The 23,768-nt window shown below is 40.0% G+C and overlaps 1 protein-coding gene across 2 annotated transcripts in view; it reads right to left on the bottom strand.

The window, feature by feature from the left end:
* The window catches only part of FNDC3B (fibronectin type III domain containing 3B), a 371,221-nt gene that overhangs the window by 145,213 nt on the left and 202,240 nt on the right, over positions 1 to 23,768 (bottom strand). For both annotated transcript variants that reach the window (XM_054039466.1, XM_054039465.1), the window contains exons 5-6: positions 21,855 to 22,098; positions 17,989 to 18,282 (exon numbers count right to left, since the gene is read on the bottom strand). In XM_054039466.1, the coding sequence (XP_053895441.1) occupies positions 17,989 to 18,282; positions 21,855 to 22,098 (538 nt within the window). The remainder of the gene's footprint in view (positions 1 to 17,988; positions 18,283 to 21,854; positions 22,099 to 23,768) is intronic.

Raw genomic sequence — 23,768 nt, 5'->3', positions numbered from 1 at the left:
TTTAATAGAAACCATTTGGTTCAACACAATGCTAAGACTTTATCTACACTACAAGTGCTGCAGCAACTCAGTTGTAATGCTGAGGTAGTGTAGATGCTTCCTATATCCACGGAAGGGGTTTTTCCATTGATGTAGTTAATCCATCTCTCTGAGAAGCGGAAGCTAGGTCAGTGGAAGAGCTGGGTCTATAGTAGAGGTTAAGTCAATCTAGCTACGTCATTCTGGGCACAACATTTTTCACAGCCCTGAGTGACATAGCAAGGTCAATCTAATTTATAAGTCTAGACCAAGTCTAAGTGAGAGAAGAATCTCAGAAACCTTACAGAAGTACCACTCATTGTATAAAGACAGCAGATTACAAAACTTTTATTCATTCACACTGGCATCTCAGATAAGACACACGAGGTTACAGAAACCTTGGACATCAATATCCACTTTAAAGGGAAACTTTAAAGATGGTATTTCAAAGGAGTCGAAGAGAGGTAGGGGCTCAAATTCCATTGATATTCATGGGATCTGAGCACCTAAAACTTTTGGGCACCTTTAAAAACCCCAGCCAAAAGTTTTGAAACATCTTTTAAAATTTTATTTCTGATTGTTAGACCCAGTGGTGGGGATTTTTTTGTTTGTTTTAGTTTTGCTTTGTTTTTTAAATACATAGTGAGGAAGGCTGAAAAGTTTCCTCCCTCTAAATACTCATTCCCCTGGCTCTCAATGTTTCAGATCCTCCCTGCCAGGGAAAGCATTTTTCCCCTCCTCTGTATATAATTTTCTGTAGTCTGCATTATCATGTGCTAAATATGTTACAATATACTGTTTATCTTGGTCTGAAACGTGGAGACCTTTGCGTGGCTTTCTTCTCCCAGCATAGGGATTTCTGGTAAATCAGATCAAAACAGGATGGAGAAGTGTTTGACAATTTCTTTTGTTGGTCTAGTGTCTAGAAATGGTTTAAGTTCCAGGCACAGGGGAAGCAGAGTAGTAGTGCTTTCCACTGACCTGTTGGAGATCTGGATTCAATTGTCAGTCGCAGCAGTGTCTAAATAGCAGTTGGGGGGGGGGTGTCCCTAACGTCCTTCAGCAGCAGCCTTTCTGATAAACTGTGGGGGAGTGGTAATAGACCTCAAAAGATATCCTATCCAGTCTTCCTCACCCAGAAAGATGGTGGTAGCAATACGAGCCAAGAGCAGGGATGAAAGTATATGAGGGAAAATAATAAAGGAGTCCATAGGGCTTTATCAGGAATGTGGAAAACAACCCTGTAAAAAAAAAAAAAAAATTCCAGTCACAGTAAAAAATTTGTTATGCAGTTAGAAATGGGGACAAATGAGAACACTGGATCTGAATCCCCCAATCCAGATCTACACTTTGCTAGTCTAACCTCTCTCTCTCCAACTGGGAAACCAAATGTAAACCTCCACGGACTCGGACAAGGCTTGGGCTTAGATTCAGTGCTGGACGCAGTTTGCTATTCAGGAGTTTCTGTATCAGAAATATACTGCAGAGTTTATATCTCACAAACTCACAACGTGAACTTTCAGCAGTTACCCAGGGGGCCATATTCTGTTCTTATGTGTGCCCAAGGAACCCATAAAGTCAATGAGATGTGTGAATAGGAGATCAGAAATTTGGACCACTGCTGTTAAACGGAGTTGTGAAGTTTCAGTTTCAATTAGTTTCATCAAAGCTTTGACAGTTTGCATAGATTCAGGCACAAAGAACATAGACTGTGTATGATGAAACTAAAATTCAAAATGAAACCAATTTGCTTTGTTTATTCTGCTCTGTTGCCTGTAGCTTTGTTCAGTTCAGCTTTTGTAGGATCCAGAAAGACCTTTCAATGTGAACGACTGTCACAAAAATGTTGTTACAAAGCCAAACTGAAGCATGAAATTAAGTCTCCAAAATTTTGTTTCTATGAACAGATAATGAAGGGTTTTATTTAGATTTTCAACTTCAATTTCAAAGAAAATATAAAAATACTGGACTCTGTAGTTCTTGTTTATGTTCAGCCTGAAACTAGCTGAGTTTAGCATGATGGTTAGTTTTGAAACTAAATGTTCGCACTGCTTGGGTGTTAGAAACATTATAGCCTAGTTCAGTAGTAAAGTGCAGGATTTGGTACAGAACGTTGCAAGTTCAAAAGCTTATGAGATTGTTATTTCATTTAAAATTCTAAATAACTATGTTTCTGTCCCTGAAATATGGGTACTGTATGAAATTCTTTCCATGGTCCCAATCCTGAACAAGCACACAAACCTTAAAAGGCCGATATTCCCTTGAAATTGTTTTGCACCACAGTGGGTCTAAGGAAAAGAATCCTCAGTGACAAGGTGTTTTGTGAGGCCAATGTAGGGTGGGTGCCATGTAGATAGCCAATGTCTGAAATTCCTGGGTCTGGAGTTGGGTGGAACAAGAGACAGACTACACAGATCAGCACTGTGAATGGACCCTCTGGCCAGTCCTCTGCTTGGTTTGTGATATGCCTCCTTTACCCCCTTTTCATTTTCTCTGCAGAAGCCTATTACAGAAATGGGCTTCCAGTAAGCAGAGAGGAAGGAGTGCCATGTGAGTTCTCCAAACATTTGTTCCCCAGCAAAGCATCTTTTTCAGCTGTATCTGACAAACATCTTAACAGTTCTCTTTGCTGAAGCAAAGCCATAAATTTAGTCTGGTTTTCATAAATTTTTGCATGCATGTAGACTTTGACATGAACTTGAGAGTGCACTTTGCTTGAAATGTCAATATGTTTCTAATACATTTATGGGGCTATATGAGCTCACTCGAGTGGCTAATATACATGAGTGTTATTGGCCTTGCTTTACTAAAGTATCTGAGTGTCTAGTAGATACAGTTGACTTTGGTACACAAGTCTGCATGTTCATGGCATAGGAGGGGTACAACTAATCTTTTAACAAAAGTGTTAATATTTGTTTTGTTCTGTACAATATGGACACATACAGTCTCTGTACATATTTTAAAGAAAATATAAAAGCAGCAGTAGAAGATAAAAAACTTTTAACATGTAGAAAACAGCCAAGTTAGAAAATGAAAAATGCCAAGCTCCATAAAAATGTGAGAGCTATTTAAAAAAAAAGAAGAAGAAGAAGAAGATAAGGGCCCAATTCTGAAATCCTCACTCACACTGAGCAAGCACTTACTCCCAGGAATAGCCTCACTGACTTTCCTATGATTATGGACTGCAGAATAAGACCTCGATCTTGCAACTGAACCCAAATGAGCCTTTAAACCTGCACAGAACCTAACTGGAGTCAATAGTGGGTCTATCAATGCATATGCAGGATCAGGATCTACATTAGATAAGGAACAGCATGTGGAATATATTAATACTTCAGCTATAGTTAAAGACAGAAAGAAGAACAACTTCTCCCAGCTTACACCTAAATATGCCTGAAGTCAAGGTGACCCAAAAATCAGAGCACAGGCAGTTTATTCAACGCAAGAGAAAATACAAAAACAAAGGAGGAACAAGTCCCTGAGATGAATCTTTTCACATTCACAGATGAACACTTCCCACTATTCTTGATCAATTTATTTGTATTTGTCTATTTTAGGTGCTTCTTTTGTCCCCATCACTGTAGTATCTGAGCGCCTTACAATCTTAAATGTATTTATCCCTAGGCATAGACAGACTAAGGTTACATATGAACTACAAAGTATACACAAAAAGAACAGGAGTACTTGTGGCACCTTAGAGACTAACCAATTTATTAGAGCATAAGCTTTCGTGGACTACAGCCCACTTCGAAGACTACAGCCTACTTCTGTTCTTATTGCAGATACAGACTAACACGGCTGCTACTCTGAAACAAAGTATACAGTGTAAACACAGCATATGCCCACAGAAGGTGTTTTTCTGCCACTGTAGCGATTTTTTCTCTCTAAACAATGTTAGCTAAGCCAAGGACAGAACTATGTTCCTAGCAGGTGTGGCTTTTTCCACATCCCCAACAGTCATAGGTATGTCAGTATAAATTTTAAGGGCAGACCAGGCCTAAGTGACTTGCACAAGTCTGTAGTGGAGCAGAGAACGGAATGGAGGTGTTCCACGTCCTAGGTTAGTGCCCTAAACATAAGGTTATCCTTCCACTCACTCTTACTAAACCTAATTACAAAAAAATGAATTTATATTTCCAATTTTTCTGAAATATCTTAAAAAATTGACTGGTTCATCCAGATACTGTTTGTAGCAGAGATCTGTGAAGGAGAGCGGATAGACTAAAAATATCGCTCCATATTTCATACTTAACACTAATCTATACACTCAAGCTTCAGCATGTTACTTGTATATTCGGGGAAAAGGTTGTGTTTCACTGCTCAGGGGAATACTGAAATTCGCATACAATGACAAATCTATTTAAATCTTCACAGGGTGTTTTTTTCAATATTAATAAAGTCTACTATCAGCTTTGACAGTTTGTTTTCAGGAGACAAATCTGCTCTGTCTCCCTATATTATAGAAGCAAATACACTGAATGAACTAAAGAGTTGCAAATTCACCAGAGGCATTGATGAGCTAACAGAAGAAACATCGTTTATGACGTGTTCTGAACACAGAGCATTTTTACATTGCCACTACAGAGGTACCATTCCTATAGTCCTCAGCCAAGTGAACATAATTATTAATATTTCAAGGTGCTTGCCTCAGTGATCAAATGGTAAACAATTAACTGGAGGAACTCATCTTCCTTTAAGCTCTGGAATATTTTTATAAGGGGAACTTGGCTTCCCTAACTTTCCTTAAATTCATTCTACTCAAAAAACATTGTTAGGGTTTCTTATGAACCACACTCGTCATTAAGCTTAAAGTGGATACGAAGACTAGAACGTGACCATGTGTACAAGTCCATGAATTCATCTAATATTAAGACCATACCACTGCCCACATGCTGAGCAACAGTCTCTCATTGTTTACTTGTACAACACCTTCTGTCTCTAGCCATCTGTTGTCTCTTGTCTTATACTTAGATGACAAGCCCACTGGGGCAGAGCTGTGTTTTTGTTGTTTGTACAGCACCTAGCGCAGGGGGTCCTGGTCCATGACTAGGGCTCCTAGGTGCTACAGTAATACAAACAACAACAACAACATATTTGCCTCCTTCTGGACACGCCACAAAACCACCACAGATTCCTGCTCAATCCAACATAATTGTGAAGTTCAAGGTTCAGGACTGGAATAGCAACAGTTTGACAAGATCAGGAGTGAGAGGCATTGAAGGAAATCTGTATGGCATCTGCCTGCACTGTATTACCTCTATCTCAGGTCAGTACTTCATTTCCCTTACTTTCACAAGCTCTAGATACATTTGTGAGTGTAATAAACATTTATTTTTAAAAGACCAGATTTATTAGGCCTAACCATTTGTAAAGATGACAGCTCAGCATTTTAAAGTTGTAACCGAGACAAGTATGTCTGTATCAAATTGTGAACTCCATTTTGTATCGTAACCTCCATTTTGCAATGGGACCTCCATTTTGTATGGGGTGCTGAACACATAACCTTGCCAAAGGTAAGATTATTGGATTGCATTTCAGATAGCCGCCCTAACCAGGAAATATACTTGACACCTCACCAAAGGACAATCACAGGACAATCTGGAGCCATCAGCTTTAATGGTCTCTCAACTGCTGGCTCAACCCCATGGCACAATGGATCTTCTACACAGAGGTGCCTGCATGGCTGCTAGACCTCAGCTTGGACACATGGGAAAAGAAAGGAGTCTGTGTTTAAGTGGGGGTGCTTCTCTGAGCAGGGAAGCAGATCATCACCTTATGTAAGTCAGAATGCCTGGAGAGGCAGAAGGCATTCTGCCTAGACTGAAATGTTGACAAACAAACCTCAGACTCAGAGGAGAGGAGAAATCAGTCTAGGGGAGGGTGTGTGTGTGTGTCAGGACTTTACTTATTTTGCATAGATCTGTACCTTTCTAGGGATTTTTACAAGTAAAGTGACTGTGGTTAAGAAATTCCTTAGCCAAGCCTGTGTTCTTTGCTTCCCTGCTGTATCATCCCCAAAGAGGTTAAATTAGAAGCCAGAGTCCCCACAGCCATGTGGAACTTTGAGGGACCAGGTGTTAATGACTGGGGAGATTGGGAGGGGGCTGGGGAAGTTGGTTTCAGGGTCTTGGTCAGCTAGATTGTGGAGTCACACATCCCAAAGAAGGGTTCAGATGAGAGGTTTGAGCCCCAGTGTACCCCAGGAACTCTAGAGACAGAAAGAGTGATTTGACTCTATCCAGACCTAGTGGGCTGAGAAGCATATGGGGCCCAGCTGTTGGGTCCATTCACAGGAGACTGGTGCGCAAACAGTGCGATAGCAAGCCAGGTTGTGACACAAATATTTTACATATAATCTTAGCTATCTTATAATACTCTTGATTTCACATTTTGTTTTTCTACATGTATTGGCTCTCCATGTTAATTATTCTTACCGGCTATTGTACCTAACTTGTTAATCAGACAATCATTTCACAGGTGCGCAGATGCATACCATTCTAGGTTATTGCATTAAAGAACATACTACAAGAAAATTCATTTTTCTTCTTCAAGCTATAGTGACTCAGCTAGTTCTGCACCCAACTTTATCACCTACTTCAATTGCCTGCTGTAATAGACAAAGATTATTTTTTAGCTACCATAAATGAAAGTGTAACTTCCAGAAATATTTTCTAAGGATATGTTAGGCAGCAGATAGATATTTATTTTAATGCTAAATAAGGTTTGCCCTAAAGTCATTAAACCAATTCTTTATATTTACGGAACAAACGCACTGGGCCACATTTTCAAATGCAAGCTTTAAATCTGGGAGGACAATTTCACAGAGAATAGTTTCTGTATGTGCATTTTTTTTTCTTCAAATAATCATCGGGCAAAGTGTGAAAAAAACATGGCTGTATGCACATGCTATGCTATATTTGTATGTGCAAGTCAACATATGCCTAGGTTTTTACATGCATAAAGGCAGCTTACGTGCACAAACCCAAGTTTGCAACTATTGGTCAGGGGGGAAAAAATCATTCATCTAATTTCTGAGGTTTGAGTTGAAGCTTCCAACAATTTGGCTCATGCTGTTAAATAGTCTTTTTAGATTGTAGGGTAACATTTTCAAAAGTACTGATATGGCTTACGAGTCAAGTCCCATTTTCAAAAGTGACTTAGGGCCAGGTTTCTAAAGGTATTTAGGCACCTAAAGATGCAGATAGGCATCTACTGGGATTGTCAAAAGTACTTGGGCATCTAATGCCCTTTGAAATCCATGGAAGTTAGGTGCCTAGGTGCTTCTGAAAATCCCACTAGGTGCCTATCTGCATCTTTAGGTGCCTAAACACCTTTGAAAATCTGGCCTTTCAGCACTTTGGAGCCTATGTCCCATCGACTTCCAGCGAGACTTGGACTCTTAAGTGCCTACTTTGGAAAACAGAACTCAGAATTCTAAGTCACTAGACTGAAGGGCAACATTGTCAGAAGTGCCTGTTTTGCATAGATACTATACTGAAGTAACTAGCAGTTGCTGAGGTGGACAGACAAATGTCAATACTACTCCCTACCATTTAACAAATGACTGAAATCGAGGGCTAGACATGAACGTATTTTATCAGTTATGTGTGTGTATCTGTATAATGATGGTACAGAAAGCTCTTTGATCTATCTACAGCTATTCTTTTAACTACTAAATCATCTTCTAATCTTCCCCTCTCTCTTTGTTCTCCACCCTTTGCATTAGAGCATGTCAGTGCCACTTACAAGAGACCATCTGCTTGCGGCAATGAGACAGAGACAGAGCTAGTAAAGCACACTCCCCAGTAATCCTGTGGCTGCATTCATCACTCCCACGGCAGCTGCTAGTGTCATGTCTGCTTGCCTGATATGTCTAAATAAGAAACTGCATGACAAGATGTTAGGACCAGAACTGTACACACAATAGCTTCTGCAAACCAGGTATATTTTAAACCATCTCAAACTTATGAAGTTACCTCCCGACCCCCACAATGGGTTTCTTTAATTTATTCTGCCATCCCATTTCCAGTTTCCTCCCTATTCTTGGATGAGGACATATGTAGGGATTCCATTTCTTGTTTCTAGTTTTATTTTTGGCTACTTCAGTATCTTAAAGTTGCAGGGAAAAATCTGGTTTTATGGGTTTACATGGATTATGATTACATCAGTTTGAGCAATGAAATAAACATTATAAAACTATTCAACGCCAACCTATCTTCCCACACTGTCTATAACCACACATGCAAAACCCCATAGCCTATTAGGCCGCTGACCTACATGACCAAGAAGGAAATCATGGGGTTTCTGAACAGGAAGTGACACAGGCTGTAATTTACAGAGGACAATGTGAACGGGATAGGAATTCCACTGACTGCTCCTCTGTAAGGGAACCTTGCCATTAAAAAAAAAAAAAAAAAAGATTATTTAAGACAGTTCTTTAAAAAGTTATAATTATGGTTTAAAAAACAGAACCCCTAGAGCATATGCCCAAGAGCCCCAGGTCCATGCAAGGCAGTACTCAAGCTATCCCCAGTGCTCAGAAGGATTTGCTGCACTTTCAGCAATTTGTTCATATTAAATCAATCAATTTTCCTTCCTCCTCTCCCCATCCCTGGGTCACTCCTACCTTTAAAGCACTTCTTACAACTTTCCAGCATACACACCATTCTCCTTTACTGACCATCAACAACTTCCACCTTAAGGACACAACTCTGCCCCCACTGGAACCTGCCAGTCATAAGAGGCTGGGAAGAAAATCTACCGTAGCAGTCAGTAACTCACTCAAGCTCCTAAACCGAAATTGTCATCTCTCTGCTAGCTGGGAGATACAGAGCCCATAGCATCATGAAGCTTGGCCACAGAGCCAGTCTTAAATAGGAGTTTGTAAAAGAAGACTGGCAGATTTTAAAAATGCCAGTAATTATGAATAGCAGTATATCCTGAGGTGTTTAACAAAGGTCATAAATAATTATTCTGATGGGTTTAAACAACAGATTTTCACAGGATTATAAAAGCAAGAGATTCTGGCACCTATGCTGCATGACCATATTTCAACCATTTTAAGCTGTAACTTAGTGATAGCGTATATCTGACTATGAAGCCCAGCACTGTTCGTTCTTTAGGGTGCTACAGCTTTTCAACAAATCCAGAGAATCTGGCTCAAAATAAGCCATGAATTCTGAAATCTCCAGGCATGTACTATATATGTAATTCTCAACTTATCAGTCATTTCTCACAAGATGCATAATCATCAAAATAACTTAATGCTGTATTTTAGTCAACATTTTAGTTCAAGCAACACCATCTCATTGGGTAAAAAAAGTAGAGATAATTATTTGTTATATTCATTTAAAAACATTTTAACATAACACATAAGAAATATGCTTAAACAGTGTGAAATGATGCTCCCATTAGCAGAACCTCCTTTCTCATCCCATCTCGCTACTCATCTCCCACATGCTCTACTGCCATTTTTGTGGACTGCACCACATTGATTTAAACCTTTTTGGGCAAGGATTGAGTCTTATTTTCTTTCAAAGCATCATGAAAAATAATGGCATTATAAAAATAATAGATAATTTGTTATAGGATAGAGGATACTGCTCAGGTTATAGTTACTAATATGAAAAATGGATATCTGAATAGGATATTAGTTTAGCAAACATCACTAACAATTACAATGTATTTTATAGTTCTGTACATTTTGGGTGCTACTGTAATAATTAATAAGATCCCTTACAGAAAAATTATATGGAATTCAATAGAGAACAATATGAAATCTCTAAAATCAACCCACAGAAACAATATCATTCTCTATTAAATACTATGGAGATTTTAGAGTAGTTTCTACAGAACCTTATTTGGGCCCAGATTCAGGAAAGTATCCCCATTCTAGACAACATTTACTCATGCTTTCAAAGGTGCATAAAGCTAAGCACATGTTTAAGTGCTCTTCTGAATCAGGGTTTCAATTTCTGTAGAAACCTATTGATTTAATTCCTAGTCAAAGAATAGGGTTTTTCCACAAGGGCGCTGTCACACCATTCCTCTTATTTTTAAAACATATTATTATTACCACCACCAGGCCATCCCTTCCACCACCAACCCCTTACCCCCTCCCCATGAGCTGAATCAGCTCTTTGGAAAGCCCCATATTTCTCTTAGCATGGGAAGGAAGCAGTGAAATATTGACATGAGGCCGAGTTTTCCAAAGTGCTCATTCAGTGCTGTGGCAGAAAAGCAGAACACTTAATATACATTTTAAAGACTGAGTGCATCGGTAGTCTGGGAATTACAGACCCTGTGATTTGTATCACACTTTTCCCAATGAATATCATGTATGAATACAAAAATTGTTCTTGCATGGTATACAGCATTTGTTCCTCCATATTGTTATTATTTATATTATTTAGTAGTATTATGGTAACATCTTGAGGCCGCATCCAACTTTGGGGCCCTATTGTCTTAAGTAGTGTCCAGATGCATAATGATTAGGGTTACCAGATAGCAACTGTGAAAAATCGGGATGGGGGTGGGGAGTAATAGGAGCCTATATAAGAAAAAAAATCCCTTTAAAAATGGGACTGTCCCTTTAAAAACAGGACATCTGGTCACTCTAATGATACACAGTCCCTGTGTTCACAATTTAAAGACCAAGGGTATGAGGGGGAAATGACTTGGTTAAGATCATACATTTTATTTTGCTTTTAACTCTCACCCGAAGTCAGAGCCAGGAATAGAACTCATATCTCCTAATTCCCAGTCCAGCACCCAATCCATTACACCACATTGCTTCTCCAATAAAACACCCACTCCAATTACCCGTTAAAAAGTGTCAAGTTAGGAGACATTGCTACTGACAGCATGCATACAGCTCTGTAAAAGACAAGAGCTTTAAATGTGTCTGTCAATAAAAACACAGTGCATGCCACCCAGAATCTGAACAGAGAAAACCTGGGATTCCAAATTTAGAACACAACAACTGTTCTTCAAAAGCCCATTCCCTTGAGGAAACTGATTTCTACACCATGTAGTCTAACATTGGTGTTAAATAGTGTTGTTTCTACTCTCAAATGAGACCACCAGAATCCAGTACCTGAGAGTTTCTGCACCAGTTATGTATAGGGATCCTAAAGCACCATCCCTTGGCAGCCAGTGTGGCAACAAGACTGTTGTTGTTTAAATGACAGCAACATGCCTGCCAAAATCACATCACAGAAGCTGGCTTACCAGATTGCTTTGAATATTCAGAATGAGCCTGCCAGCTACTATTTCATATACACATCAAGCAAACTGAGGATCTGACCTAAAACTTTAAATACTAAAAAACACATCACAAATCTAGTTTTGTGAATTTATGCAAGGAAACCTATCACCTATGGTACTTCTGTTTAAAAGGTTTCCCTCGCCCAAGTTTGTACCTTCCTGTCTGTCTCCTGAAATCCCAAAGATTTTTACAAACATCTGCTAAATCACTAAAGAGACTGTGAAAATTATTCTTTTCATCCTTTCAGTACTAAAATTTCCCCCCAGGATTATGTGTAAATTTGGAAGAAGCAGTCAGTCAATCAAACTTCTGACTCTTAATAGGCTTTGATCCACAAAGAAAAGCTTGCAATTTAAACACCTTTGCTACTTGTCACTTTCGGCCATTTTATTTTAGTGCTCTAGATACTGGGTTGGTTCCCATTAATAAAGTTATCAGATTCGATGTTTTAGTTTGCTTTTAACACTCATCCCAACTACTAAAAGAGATCATGTTGTTTAACCAGTTATTGATAAACCTGCCAACAATTCAAGCTGAAACAAAATACATGTAAATACAAAATAGCAGCTGTAATTAGAGGGATGCATTGTACAGATATCAAATATGGAACCTGAGGTGGGGCTCTGTTCATTGTGAATTATTCCAGGGCCCCTGTGATTACCTTTCTGCATATCTTGCCACCGCACCTGACAAGTCAATTAGACAGAAAAATGTTCAGTGCACAGGAGGCTTTTAAAATATATAAATTAGTATTGTGACATATTTGGCTCCAGGCCTTCCCAAAAAGCACTGGCATGGACTGAAAAGCTCATACTAACGAGCAGCACATTCCCTGTGGAAAATTTCCTCCTAATTCTGAGGAACTGCTTTTTATTCCCCTTTTGTTGCCCATAAGCAGTATTTGGGCCATGGACTTAATGCCAGATGATTCTTAGACTTATTTCAGTGCAGCCATAGTTGGGAATGAGCTTGTCAGTCAATTTCAAAATGCCAGCGAGTTGTTTGCTTTATTAGGTTGGGAGGAGATAGAGTGATGTTAATTATCTGGTCTCCTGCCAAGAAGGATTTCCCCCCCCCAATTTGATGGAAGACACCATGTTATTTTCCATCATTTGGTCCCATTCCACTTTTAAGACTCTTCTTGGCTGACAGAATGGACGTTCCATGGCCCTGACTTCACTAATTTTCTTGGCATTTCAATTGTACTCATGTTCCACAGCTGTGGAGCAGTGCCGGTCTGCAGAACTCCCTGGCCTTAGCAACCACAGAGGCAAAACTGTAATGCAGAGAGGCCCCACGATAAAAGGGGAGATGAGAAATGTCCAACATCCATAGAAGGGTTCATTTCTCAACATTGTGAGCAAAAGGAGGCACAACGGCCACTGGCAAGAATCAGTATTGTAGGTCTAATTCCTTGTACAACAGCAGAACATCAAGTCCAACATAGTTTATAGTGAGAGGCCTATTCTCTTTGATACATAACCCATTTTGCATTGTTCCTGACAAAATGGTGAATAAATGAATATAGAGGCCCTTCCATTCATTTCTCAAGGATAGCTCCCCTGGCAAGATACTAAAAACCTGTTTTCGTTTTCTAATTTAAACAACAGAGATTAAAAATTATCTGTTGCAGTCAATGGACATGGCAAAACATTCCAAAGCAAAATGAAAGAAAAGCCTTTGTCTGCAGCCTTGACATGCCAGATCCTATTAACATTAGACACTGCCATAGAAACAAAGGGAACTACTGTGAGGACAGCACAGGTGTGCTGCTTCATAAGCTTCATCATGGCTACAAAATCATGTAGGAGGAAGAACTCTGTCATGCCAAGACAACAAACATTAGAAATCTTCCTTTTTTATTCCCTAGGTAAAACACACGTGTCTAACAAAACCTAACTAAGCATAACATGATGTGACATTATTCCCACTAAGCATAACATGATGTGACATTTATGCACACAAAAGGTACGGACAATTTATTTCACATACTTGCTGAGCCAGTTATATAGATAGCAGAATATGAAGAGACAGGAAAGTGTTATATTTTACTGAGATACATGCACCTGATATGGGATTATATTATATCCCCATTATCTTCTCTACTCCTCTCTTTCTCCCTCTTTCTATTTTTCATCCAATTTGTCTTTTCTGGTATAGTTTTTACATGCCTGAGTCTGGCAACACTGGTTGCAGCAGGTAACAACAGCCAATGCAAGCCTACACTCAGATTCCTCTCAGGCTAATAATTCAGCATCAGAACTATGTACTGTATTAGCAGCTCAAATGCTTTCTTTGGAAGGAAGGTTGGCAGCCGAAGTGGGGAAGGGCTGGAATTTTCCCATCCCTCTTGAAGATTTTCCTTGGAAACTTAGTACTTTGCGGTAATTATATTCTATCTGGTCAGCAACACTAGTAATCAATTTGAGATACTCAATATCAGTTGGGTTTATAGCACATGACATCAGTTTGCCAACATAGTAACACAAAGTTTGTATGGGATGTAAGGTTCTGCAATATTAGCAACAGAAAAGTTTCTTTTCCATTTCTATTGAAGACAGCTGTACAAAATTAAGGGGCCAGCCTGGCAGCCACTCCACACATGGAGCCACTATTGGTTTCAATGGAAAATGTATGAACAGCACGGTGCGCAAATTAGGCCCCTCGATTGGAAGTCCCATAAGAAAAATCTTTCCACATTCTGCCAGTATAATGCACAAACAACAGCCATTTAAAGGATATAAGATTACAAAGTGCCTGGCCTAATGCAGGAGTGTCCCCCACTAGGGACTTATCTGCCCCTCCACACATTTTCTTCTGCAAGCTCTGACTCCCTTCTTTGGGTTTACTCCCCTATTCTGTTGCTTCCCTATCCTGGAAGCTGTTTCATTTGACTCCCATTTGTGGAGCACATGATGCTTTTACAGAACAGCAAATGGCTTCAACAGTGAAATTATCTTTCTTTGATAAGTTTCACTGCTGTCAACACAGTATCGCTGTTTTCCTCATCAGAGGTGAGTAATGACAATCCTATAAGTTTAGAGTGAGAAAAAAAAAGATGGGCAGAACCCGTAGTGGTGGTGGTGGGGGCACAAATAAATAGGAAGACATAATCCAAATCTCTAGCCTCAAGTAAATCTCCCTCGAGACTCGATAGGTACGTCTAAACTGCAAAGAAAAAGCCACAGTGCCCAGTCTCAGAGCCCGGGTCAATTGACTCAGGTCACAGGGCTCAGGCTACAGAGCTAAAAAAATAGCAGTGTAGATCTTCAGGCTTGGGCTGGAGCCCAGGGTTCGAGACCTTCCCTGGGTTTCAGAGCCTGGGCTCCAGCCCAAGCCTGAATGTCTTCATTGCTACTTTCATCCTCTGAGACGAGGTGCCGCAGGTTTTCTTCCATAAACAGCATCCTGAAAATTAGACAAATACAAGGGCCCTAAGACAGCCTTAACCTAATAATTAGGATAAAAGACACAGGTCAAAGAAAGGTAAGAGATTTCTAGTCCTTAAATTGTGTGAATGTCTTAGCAGATATTATTTATTTATTTTGATTTATACCAAATTGTTTATTTGCACTAACATAATCCTACAAAATAAAAAGCCCACCTATAACAATCCCAATACAAATAACAAAATAATCAGGGAACGAGGTAATCAGATACAAAAAGACCATGCCATACTCTCCAAAGGTCCCAGCTACCCATGCCACGTGCAGAAGAGAATCAGATTATTGACAGTTATTGTAAAATTCAGGATCCAAACAGCATCTATTAACACTGTTACAGTCCTGGTGGAGTTGAAGGTGGCAAAATTCTATGTTTTATTACAGGGCCAATATTTAAATACTGACTTGTCTTTTCACAAATATGAGTTGTCCTCATCTGCTACAGCCTATCAGACACAAAACAATGCAGAATATTACACAATATTTTACTAACAATCAGATGCCCCTATAAACTTATTAGCAGAAACGCAGTTGAAGTGGCCTGTTGGCTGTACTCAGATGTAACAAAGCCTGTAATTAGTCAGGTCTGCCATAACCAACTGGTGCTGCTGAAAGCAAGCAACTAATTAGTGTGCCTGAAAGTCTTTCATAGAATCATAGAATATCAGGGTTGGAAGGGACCTCAGGAGGTCATCTAGTCCAACCGCCTGCTCAAAGCAGGACCAATCCCCAGACAGATTTTTGCCCCAGATCCCTAAATGGCCCCCTCAAGGATTGAACTCACAACCCTGGGTTTAGCAGACCAATGCTCAAACCACTGAGCTAGATTACCTTAAACAGTAGGAAAATAATGCAACACTGCAGTGCTTAGTTAGCATTCTAGAATTACTTCATGTCTTCAGCCTAGCACCATGAATATACTAAAACAGATCCAGGCATCACTGGACACTCCCTTCCCAGCTCACAGGTCAGATGACTATTTCCTTGTCTTTGCTCTGTTGCTGAACTTTAATGCTTTTACCATTTCCCCTCGCACATACACTGCACTTTGTTATTCCAATGAGGACTTCTATTTTAAATTTCCTGGCTTAAAGTGTCTTAAAACACTATTGTCCCCAATTTTAAAAGTTGAAACACGTGTGTGTGTATGTGTGTGTTTCTCTCTCTTTCCTTTACTATAGTAGGCCAAATTCTGTTCAGTTACACCCATGCAATCTCAAGTGACTTTTACATCGGTGTAGCTCAGGCGAAAAGTTGGCCAACTGTGTACATATATATTATACAGACCGTGTACTATATGTATACCGAATATATAACTATAGATGCAAATATGAAGGAACTGGAACTACTCTGTAATAATTTAATATTGTATTTTCACCAGGCTACTGGGATGTTTACTGTATGAATATACTGGGCTTGTTTAAAAGCAGAGGAAAAACAAGTAGGAAGGGAAGTGAATGGCTTAAGATCAGCAACTTCTGTGCAAACACTTGAGGGCTGTTAAGGGACAATATCCTTACCGGGAAAGGCTGGCGGACACCAGAGATCAAAAAGACTACAGCAATTTGAAAAAAGGTCTCTCTCTCAAAAGATGGAGTGCTGTTCAGGAGTCCCAGACTAAGACACAGGCATCCGTTGGAGTGTCTGAAGAAGTTAAGCCTACCTAGTTCACCATCAGTGGATGGTCAGACTTAAGGGAAAACAGACATGTGTAGAGAATTATTTTAAAATCCTGTTTTTCTAAATGTTTTGTTCTTACCACAAAGCTAACAATTCCTTGGTTTAAGAAGAGTTTTTGGTCACTATATTCACCACTTGTCACAGATTCCTGAAGAGAACGGAGCACACCTGATACACAGGGTGTGGTAGGCTAGGGCCCAGTCTACGAGTGAGAGAATTGTGGAATTCCACCCCAAGCAAGATAGGTAAGGGTACGAGGCCTGAAACCTAAGGGGAAGCACTCAGAGACAGTGGACAGAGGTGCAACTAGCCTAGTACCTGTGATACACACATTACAGTATGGGCCAAATTCTCTGCTGGTGTATAAACTGGCACAGCTACATTGGCAGATAATTTACTCAATATATATATATATATATATATATATATATATATATATATATCCCTAAATTAATATATGGAAAGAGCCATTTTAAGTCATAGGAGCAAATATACACAGTGTGTGCTTGCTCACATCTTTGTTTGCATTCTTATTTTACTACCTTACCTTATTTCTGTTTTACTCTATAAAATATTCATATGATCATTTCTATAAGGGATGTTTTAGGGAAACATGGTTTTATTGCACATGAAATTAAAATACATGTAAATAAGGAACAATTCTCCTTCAAACAATAGTTTCACTGTACAGTGAGAGGCTGAAAACTCTCAGTCTGTTTAGCTTATCCAAAAGAAGATTAAGAGGTGGCTTGATTATAGTGTATAAGCGCCTTCACATGGAGAAAACACCAGATACTTAAGAGCTCTTTAATCTAGTGGAGACAGACATAAGAACCAATGGCTGGAAGCAGAAGCCAGGCAAAGCCAAACTAAAAATAAGGCACAAATGAGGGTGATTAACTACTGGAACAAACTACCCAGGAAATGGTGGATTCTCCATCTCAAGACTGGATGCCGTTCTTTAGACAAAAGTTACTAAGCTAGACACAGGAATAACCGGGAGAAATTTAATTACCTGTGGTATACAGGAAGTCAGACAAGATGATCTAATGGTCCCTTCTAGCTTTAAACTCTATGAATAGTAAGATTCCAAAAATGGTTCAAGAAACCATTCTTGATTGATGGTACTCCTGGATTGATTAGGCTTAGTTATTTGTGGATTTAAATTTGTCAAGATTAAGCATTTTTGTCCTAGAATCTCTTTCAAATCAACCATTTTGGTTTGCATCACACTCCCCATGAGGCATATTTCTTCAAGCAGAAACATTTTTAAATTGTCCAATAAGTCACTTAAATCTAATACATTTACATACTGAGATGCAATGTAGGGACACAAAGGGCAGCGTTGGTTTACAATTCAGAGGTGCTTTAAGGACTTACGTGATGTGCAAAGTCATTCAGAACCAGAGTTACCCCAATCACATGCTGCAAAAAGAAGTTTTTAAGAATGGGGTTATTAGCAGGAGATACTCATGAAAGACGGGAGGGAGATGGTTTCCTCTTAAGTGCAGGTTTTTGCAAGCCTGAAAAGTGCAATAAAGAGGAATTTAAAGACATAAAAATAATAAACTTTCAGATTACCATGTGGGTCTTGCTCGTTAGACTTTGGGCTGCTTCTTGCTCTGCGTTCTAGTTTTTTTACTCCTGGTGCTCCCCCCGCACCTCCTCCTCCACTGCTTGCTCCATTGTGACTCTTCGTATAACCATTGTACACAGTTGTGCAGTTGCCTAGGTGGCTTTTATAGATGGATGAAGGAGGGCTGTTGAGGCGGTTCTGGCGATCAATCTGTCGGTCTTTGAGTTTTTTGTGCTGTGGTTTGCTGTACTGATCTTCCCTGGTAATGTAGCTGGACATTCCATATAGTGGTATAATTTCTGAAATAACAAGAATTTATCCACATTACCTTAAAGCTAAAATCATCATTATTTAGAAACAGAGTCACATCCTGACCTAGATCTCATCAGCCCTCTACCCATCTCTAAATAAAGCTAGGAAAAACAGCAAACCTGAGATTCAGCCGGGTTACTGGCAAGGTTGGCAAACCTGTTGCATAAACCCAGCCCACATATTATTTCAGGTTTCATGACATAATGTGATTAGCATGGGAAATCAAATAAACGCAGAAATTTTGGCTGAGTTTGCTCTGAGTCTTTGTGCTTCTTACCGGACCTCGCAGCAAAACCCAGGAAGAGCTAAAACCCAGGCAGACGGAAATTGAAGAAGAGGTTCCACACAAATTAGCAGCAACCAAACCTACAAGGTTTGCTCAGCCCTGGTGTCACCAAAATCTGTTACCGTGCAGAGGGTTCAAGGTCAGTTATTGGCTGTGTCCCTCCAGGTTTTCCATGACAGCCAGACTTTGCAATACTCTCTACCACCGCCCGCAATGGCTGATGCATGTAGCTGCACCAAGTGAAGGTACACCATTATGTGGGAGCTGAGATGAGCAAATGGGACTATAAGGGAGAAAATCTTAAAAAGAAAAGTATCATTTTCTTATGTTAAAATACATAAAGTTTCAAATAACTTTAATATGAACTTCCATGAATGGCTGTGTGAAACTTAGTAACTTGGGTTTGCAGGAAATTATGGAAAAAAATTTTCATTTTTCCCTGACAAGGGTTCATTACCTTTGGATTGTGCTTTGAGCTTGGAGCGTGAACAAATTCAAGTTCAAAGCAAAATGAAAATACACTTTTGCTTTATTCCAATACAAAATGTCGAAGAGACCCAAGTTTCGATAAAGCTCAGTTTAGATTAATTCAATAATCATTCTAGTTTGCAAACTGAGCCAGCATTTTGGTTTCCAAAGCAAACATTCTGCCCAGCTCTAGTGTTAATCTTTTGTTTTTGAAGCGGAGTTTGCCATACAGACTGTAATTAGAACTTCTTGAATTACTCCAGTTGCTTGGTTCTTTTACTTCCTTTCTTTTAGAAGTGTCTTGTCATTTATTTTTCCTCATCTAGTAACATGATCACATTAAAGTGCTTGCATAAAGTAACTTTCTATATATCAGGGGTCGGCAACCTTTCAGAAGTGGTGTGCCGAGTCTTCATTTATTCACTCTGATTTAAGGTTTTGCGTGCCAGTAATATATTTTAGCATTTTTAGAAGGTATCTTTCTATAAGTCTATAATATATAACTAAACTATTGTTGTATGTAAAGTAACTAAGGTTTTTAAAATGTTTATTCAGCTACATTTAAAATAAAATTAAATTCAAATGCAGAGCCCCCTGGACCGGTGGCTAGGACCCAGGCAGTGTGAGTGCCACTGAAAATCAGCTCACGTGCCACCTTTGGCACCCGTGCCATAGATTGCCTACTCCTGCTATATATAGTATTCCAAGAATGTGGTACACTAAATGCAGTCTATGTTGGAGGACGGAGCTGATAAGGAAGAATTTACAAGTAGGGCTTTTCAGAAAAGAAAATCAAATTTAATTGATGTTCTGGTTAGTGTATAATCCATTTTGCATTGAAACATGTTGGGGACAGTGAATTAATATTCATTAATACAAGATGCCATTCATGTAATAATCAGAGTTTAGATTCTTTTAGTTTTGCAAACATACATGACACCACTCCACCAAAGAGGGCATCTACACTATTTTTGTACACTGTGAATTTGTACAACTGATTGGTAACCCCAGGTTACAGAAATATTTACCACCTACAGTACTAGCAGCTGGTAGTTCGAATATCTACCTAATGTACTGGAGCTTTTGTATTAGCTTCCCTATTAAGCAAAACAGGTGTATTAGAGATAAGCAACTTGTGCCTTTGTAAAAGGGAACAGTAAAGTTCCTATCCTATCTGATTGGATACTATCCTACTGATATATCATGCCTAGAAACTGTGGCAGTATTATTTAGCCTTTTTTAAAAAAAAACAACAAAACAAAACACAATGTCCTGACTTTTCTAAAAAAAACAATGTACATAAAACAGTTGGTCAGTTCAACATTAATCTGCATCTACCTGAGCTACTGCAGTGCCTCATGGGAGTCGTAGTTCGGGTGTGTTGTACTATCATTTTCCCCTATGGGCCAGGGTCCCTGGCTGAACTACGCTTCCCATGATGCATGTTGGTCTCCCTTCTGGCCAAACAGCTGTGGGGCCTCATGTGAATGTTGAAATGAAACATGTTTCTACTGAAAATGCCAAAGTGAAACAGTGACTTTTCAGTTGTAAAAATATTGTAATTTTTTGTAGGATGGAAATGCCACAATTTTTTATTAGCTCTCAGTGAAACATACACAAGTTAAGGTATGTGAGATTTTGAGCTACTTGGAAAATTTGTTCCTAATGTTTTTGGCTACGATATTGTTTCTGATGAGACAGTGACATCTAAAAGACAGAGTGTAGAGTTTTTCTTTTGTATAATCAAATTCAGGATTATAATACTCCATTCTTGGTAAGAAAATTAAATATATTAATCAATATAAAATTGAGAGGGGGGAAATTAGCCAGATAGTTCTCTCTATAGTTCTCAAAGGCAAAATTCACTCTGATGATTCAGCTGATTTACAGTTTCACGGTGTTGTTTAGAAAAATTCTATGAATTCTGTGAAATTCCATAATTTGGCAGTAAAATAAAAAATGTGAATCTATAAAGAGAAACTTGCCATGTTAAGAAATTCAAGTAGTTTTGCTGATGTAGGTACAGTAACTTCATTTCTTTTTGGTTAACACACAGTTTTAGACCACACAAAGACTATCTCAAGGGTGGAATAGACATAATAATGCATAGTGCAGACAGAAATAAATTGTGCTTTCACTTGAATTATTTACTTAATCTGTGATAATTAGGGCTGTCATGTTACCCTTGGGGACCAGATAATGCTTTTTAAATGACCTATTGCACATTCTGAAGAAGCAGATTAACCAGAAAATCCCTTTTTGTTATTTCTGAGAAGTCCACTGCAGCTCTAATATGACAAAGGGTCAGGAAGGTGCATCATCTTCATCCATTAGTGCCAAGAGGAAGCCTTCTATTAGCTTTTGACAATGATTGCCATAAGACTTGTCAAAACTAATCCCCCTTTCCTATGCCCCTCTGCCTCCATTACCAAACAAGGGTTGGCAAAATTTGAATACAGGACAAAAAATGCTATGTCACAGTGCTGCATGATGATACGACAGCTTGACTCTCAGAAGCACTTTGAGTCAGAGGATGGTGTACTTTTTTGCCCTTATAACAAAACTGAGTTGGGAATTAGGTTTGCATCCTGCACCCTACGTTTTCAAGATGTGATGTTCTTGAGTTCTTTCAGACTGGGTGCATCCACTCCCCAATACCTTGTCCATTCTGTAGATTAAAGGAAGGAGTCCAGTTCATGTGGGGGAAAACCACTGAACCAACAGTTCATCTGCAAATCTCCACTTTCCCAGCACTGCAAATATGTTGGATACATGTCTAAAACATAAGGATTTCTTTCTGCTCACCTTGTTCTCCATATATTGTAGGGGGAAGATGATGCTGTGGGAAAAATTGGGGTGGCATGTCTCCAGGGCCGGTGACAGGAGGGTAGAAAGCCGTATGAGAATTGTGAATGAAATGGGGGTGGTGTGTCAGGTACGGAGGTAAATGGTGGGTTGGAGAGATGGCAGAAGGATAGCTGGGAGGATAACACTCTGGAGACTGGGGTGTAACCACCACCCTGCGAACGCCCGTGTTGTCTTCTATCACCTGAAAAGGGAAGCAAAACAGGTGTATTAGAGATAAGCATGTATCATTTGAAATACCATTTTGAAAAATAACATTGTTTATCTAAATGAGCTCTCCTTGACTAGGATCATAACACACGTTTCTACAGTTACGATCAGCACAAATAATCTTAGTGGTACTGTGGTTTCTAGTGGAGAATCAGCTAGCCCCGCTAATTAATTAATTAATAAACCTATTGCAGTTAGTTAGATCTGCAGGGGCAGTAGGAGAGAAAATATGTACAGTAGACACTTGTTTACAGCCACACCTTGTAAGAGCCACCACCGCTTAGGGGCAACATTTCCCCACTGTGAATCGTCCACTCGGTAACACCAACATAGCTGCCTCATAAGAGCAACATTTGTGATGCAGGAACCTCACATCTAGAGGCAGAGATGGGAGGAATGCAGGGGCATTGCCCTCCCCAAACTGCACTTTTCCGCTCTGCTCCCAACCCTGACCCTTCAGTGCAGCTCCAGGGCACACAGCCCCATCCACTCACACAGCCTGTGCAGAGAGATGTTTACTGGGGAGTTTGGGGGAGGGTCTGGAAGAAAGGGATTTTTTCGGGGGGGGGGCGCAGTGGGGGGAGCAGCAAAGGCACAGCTGGAAGGTTTCCTCCTTGCTTTTCTCAGCGTCTGGCTTACAGGTGGCCGGGGGTGAGGGGTTTGCTATTTTGCAGTGGGGCATATCAGGGACCCACTGCCCACACACTGAGCTATCCCCTCCATCTCAGTTGCTGGCAGCAGAGTGTGGGTGTGCTGTTTTATGGCTGGGGGACTTCCCTCCCCAGAGCACTGACCTATCCTCTTTTCCCCTTCTGTCTCCATTAGGAGCCTCCATTGCAGGCTGCACATGGTGCCCTCCCCATCCCTCCATCCCTCGCCAGGGTGGAGCACGAAGCTGCCAGCAGGAGCATCCACAGCCTGTCCCCGGTAGCCAGGCTCACTCAGTCATTTTGCCAATTGGGGGCTCTCCTGCCACACCTATGATTCCCCTGCCCCATTCCCCAAACTTGGGTTTCCCCCACCCCACTCCCTCCAACTTCCCCCTGACACACAATGTGGCTACCCCACCCCTTCCAAAACACTCAACTCTTCATATGCCTCTGGGCAGATGACACTCCCCTAACAGCAACAGCCACGGAGGAGCAACATAGCAAAAGAGCACCGATATGTTGCTACTAACGAGCGTCTACTGTTTCTGTATTTAGAGCACAGAACAATTTAGACATTACCAGAAAGTAACAACATAAGAATGTTTTCATTAAAGGGCAAGTTTCACCTTACGTGAGTTATCCCACTGATGTCAACAGGAGAGAGAACAAGTATTCATCTACATAGGGGAATTGACCTGCATACCTATAGCAGAATACTGTATTCTGCTACAGTTTTTCTGGAATAGCTCCCAATATGGACACTAGTCCAGAATAAAAGTGACTTTACTCCGGAATAATTATTCCGCTCACAAAGTGGAGAAATTATTCCACAACAGACTGTCCACGCAATGGGATCTGCTGAAATAGCTATTGTGGAATAGCTTATTTCAGTACACAGCTATGCCTGCCAACTTTCCCTGGTAGACAAGCTCCTAGATGTGCATGATTTGGCCCCAAGTATCTTGGGCAAAACATGGGGCAATCTAAAGGGGCA

This window comes from Malaclemys terrapin, chromosome 9 (assembly GCF_027887155.1).
Source record: "Malaclemys terrapin pileata isolate rMalTer1 chromosome 9, rMalTer1.hap1, whole genome shotgun sequence".
NCBI classification, from domain to species: Eukaryota; Metazoa; Chordata; order Testudines; family Emydidae; genus Malaclemys; species Malaclemys terrapin.
The sequence above is the reverse complement of the archived record's forward strand: the minus strand, read 5'-3'. Positions and strand labels throughout refer to the sequence as shown.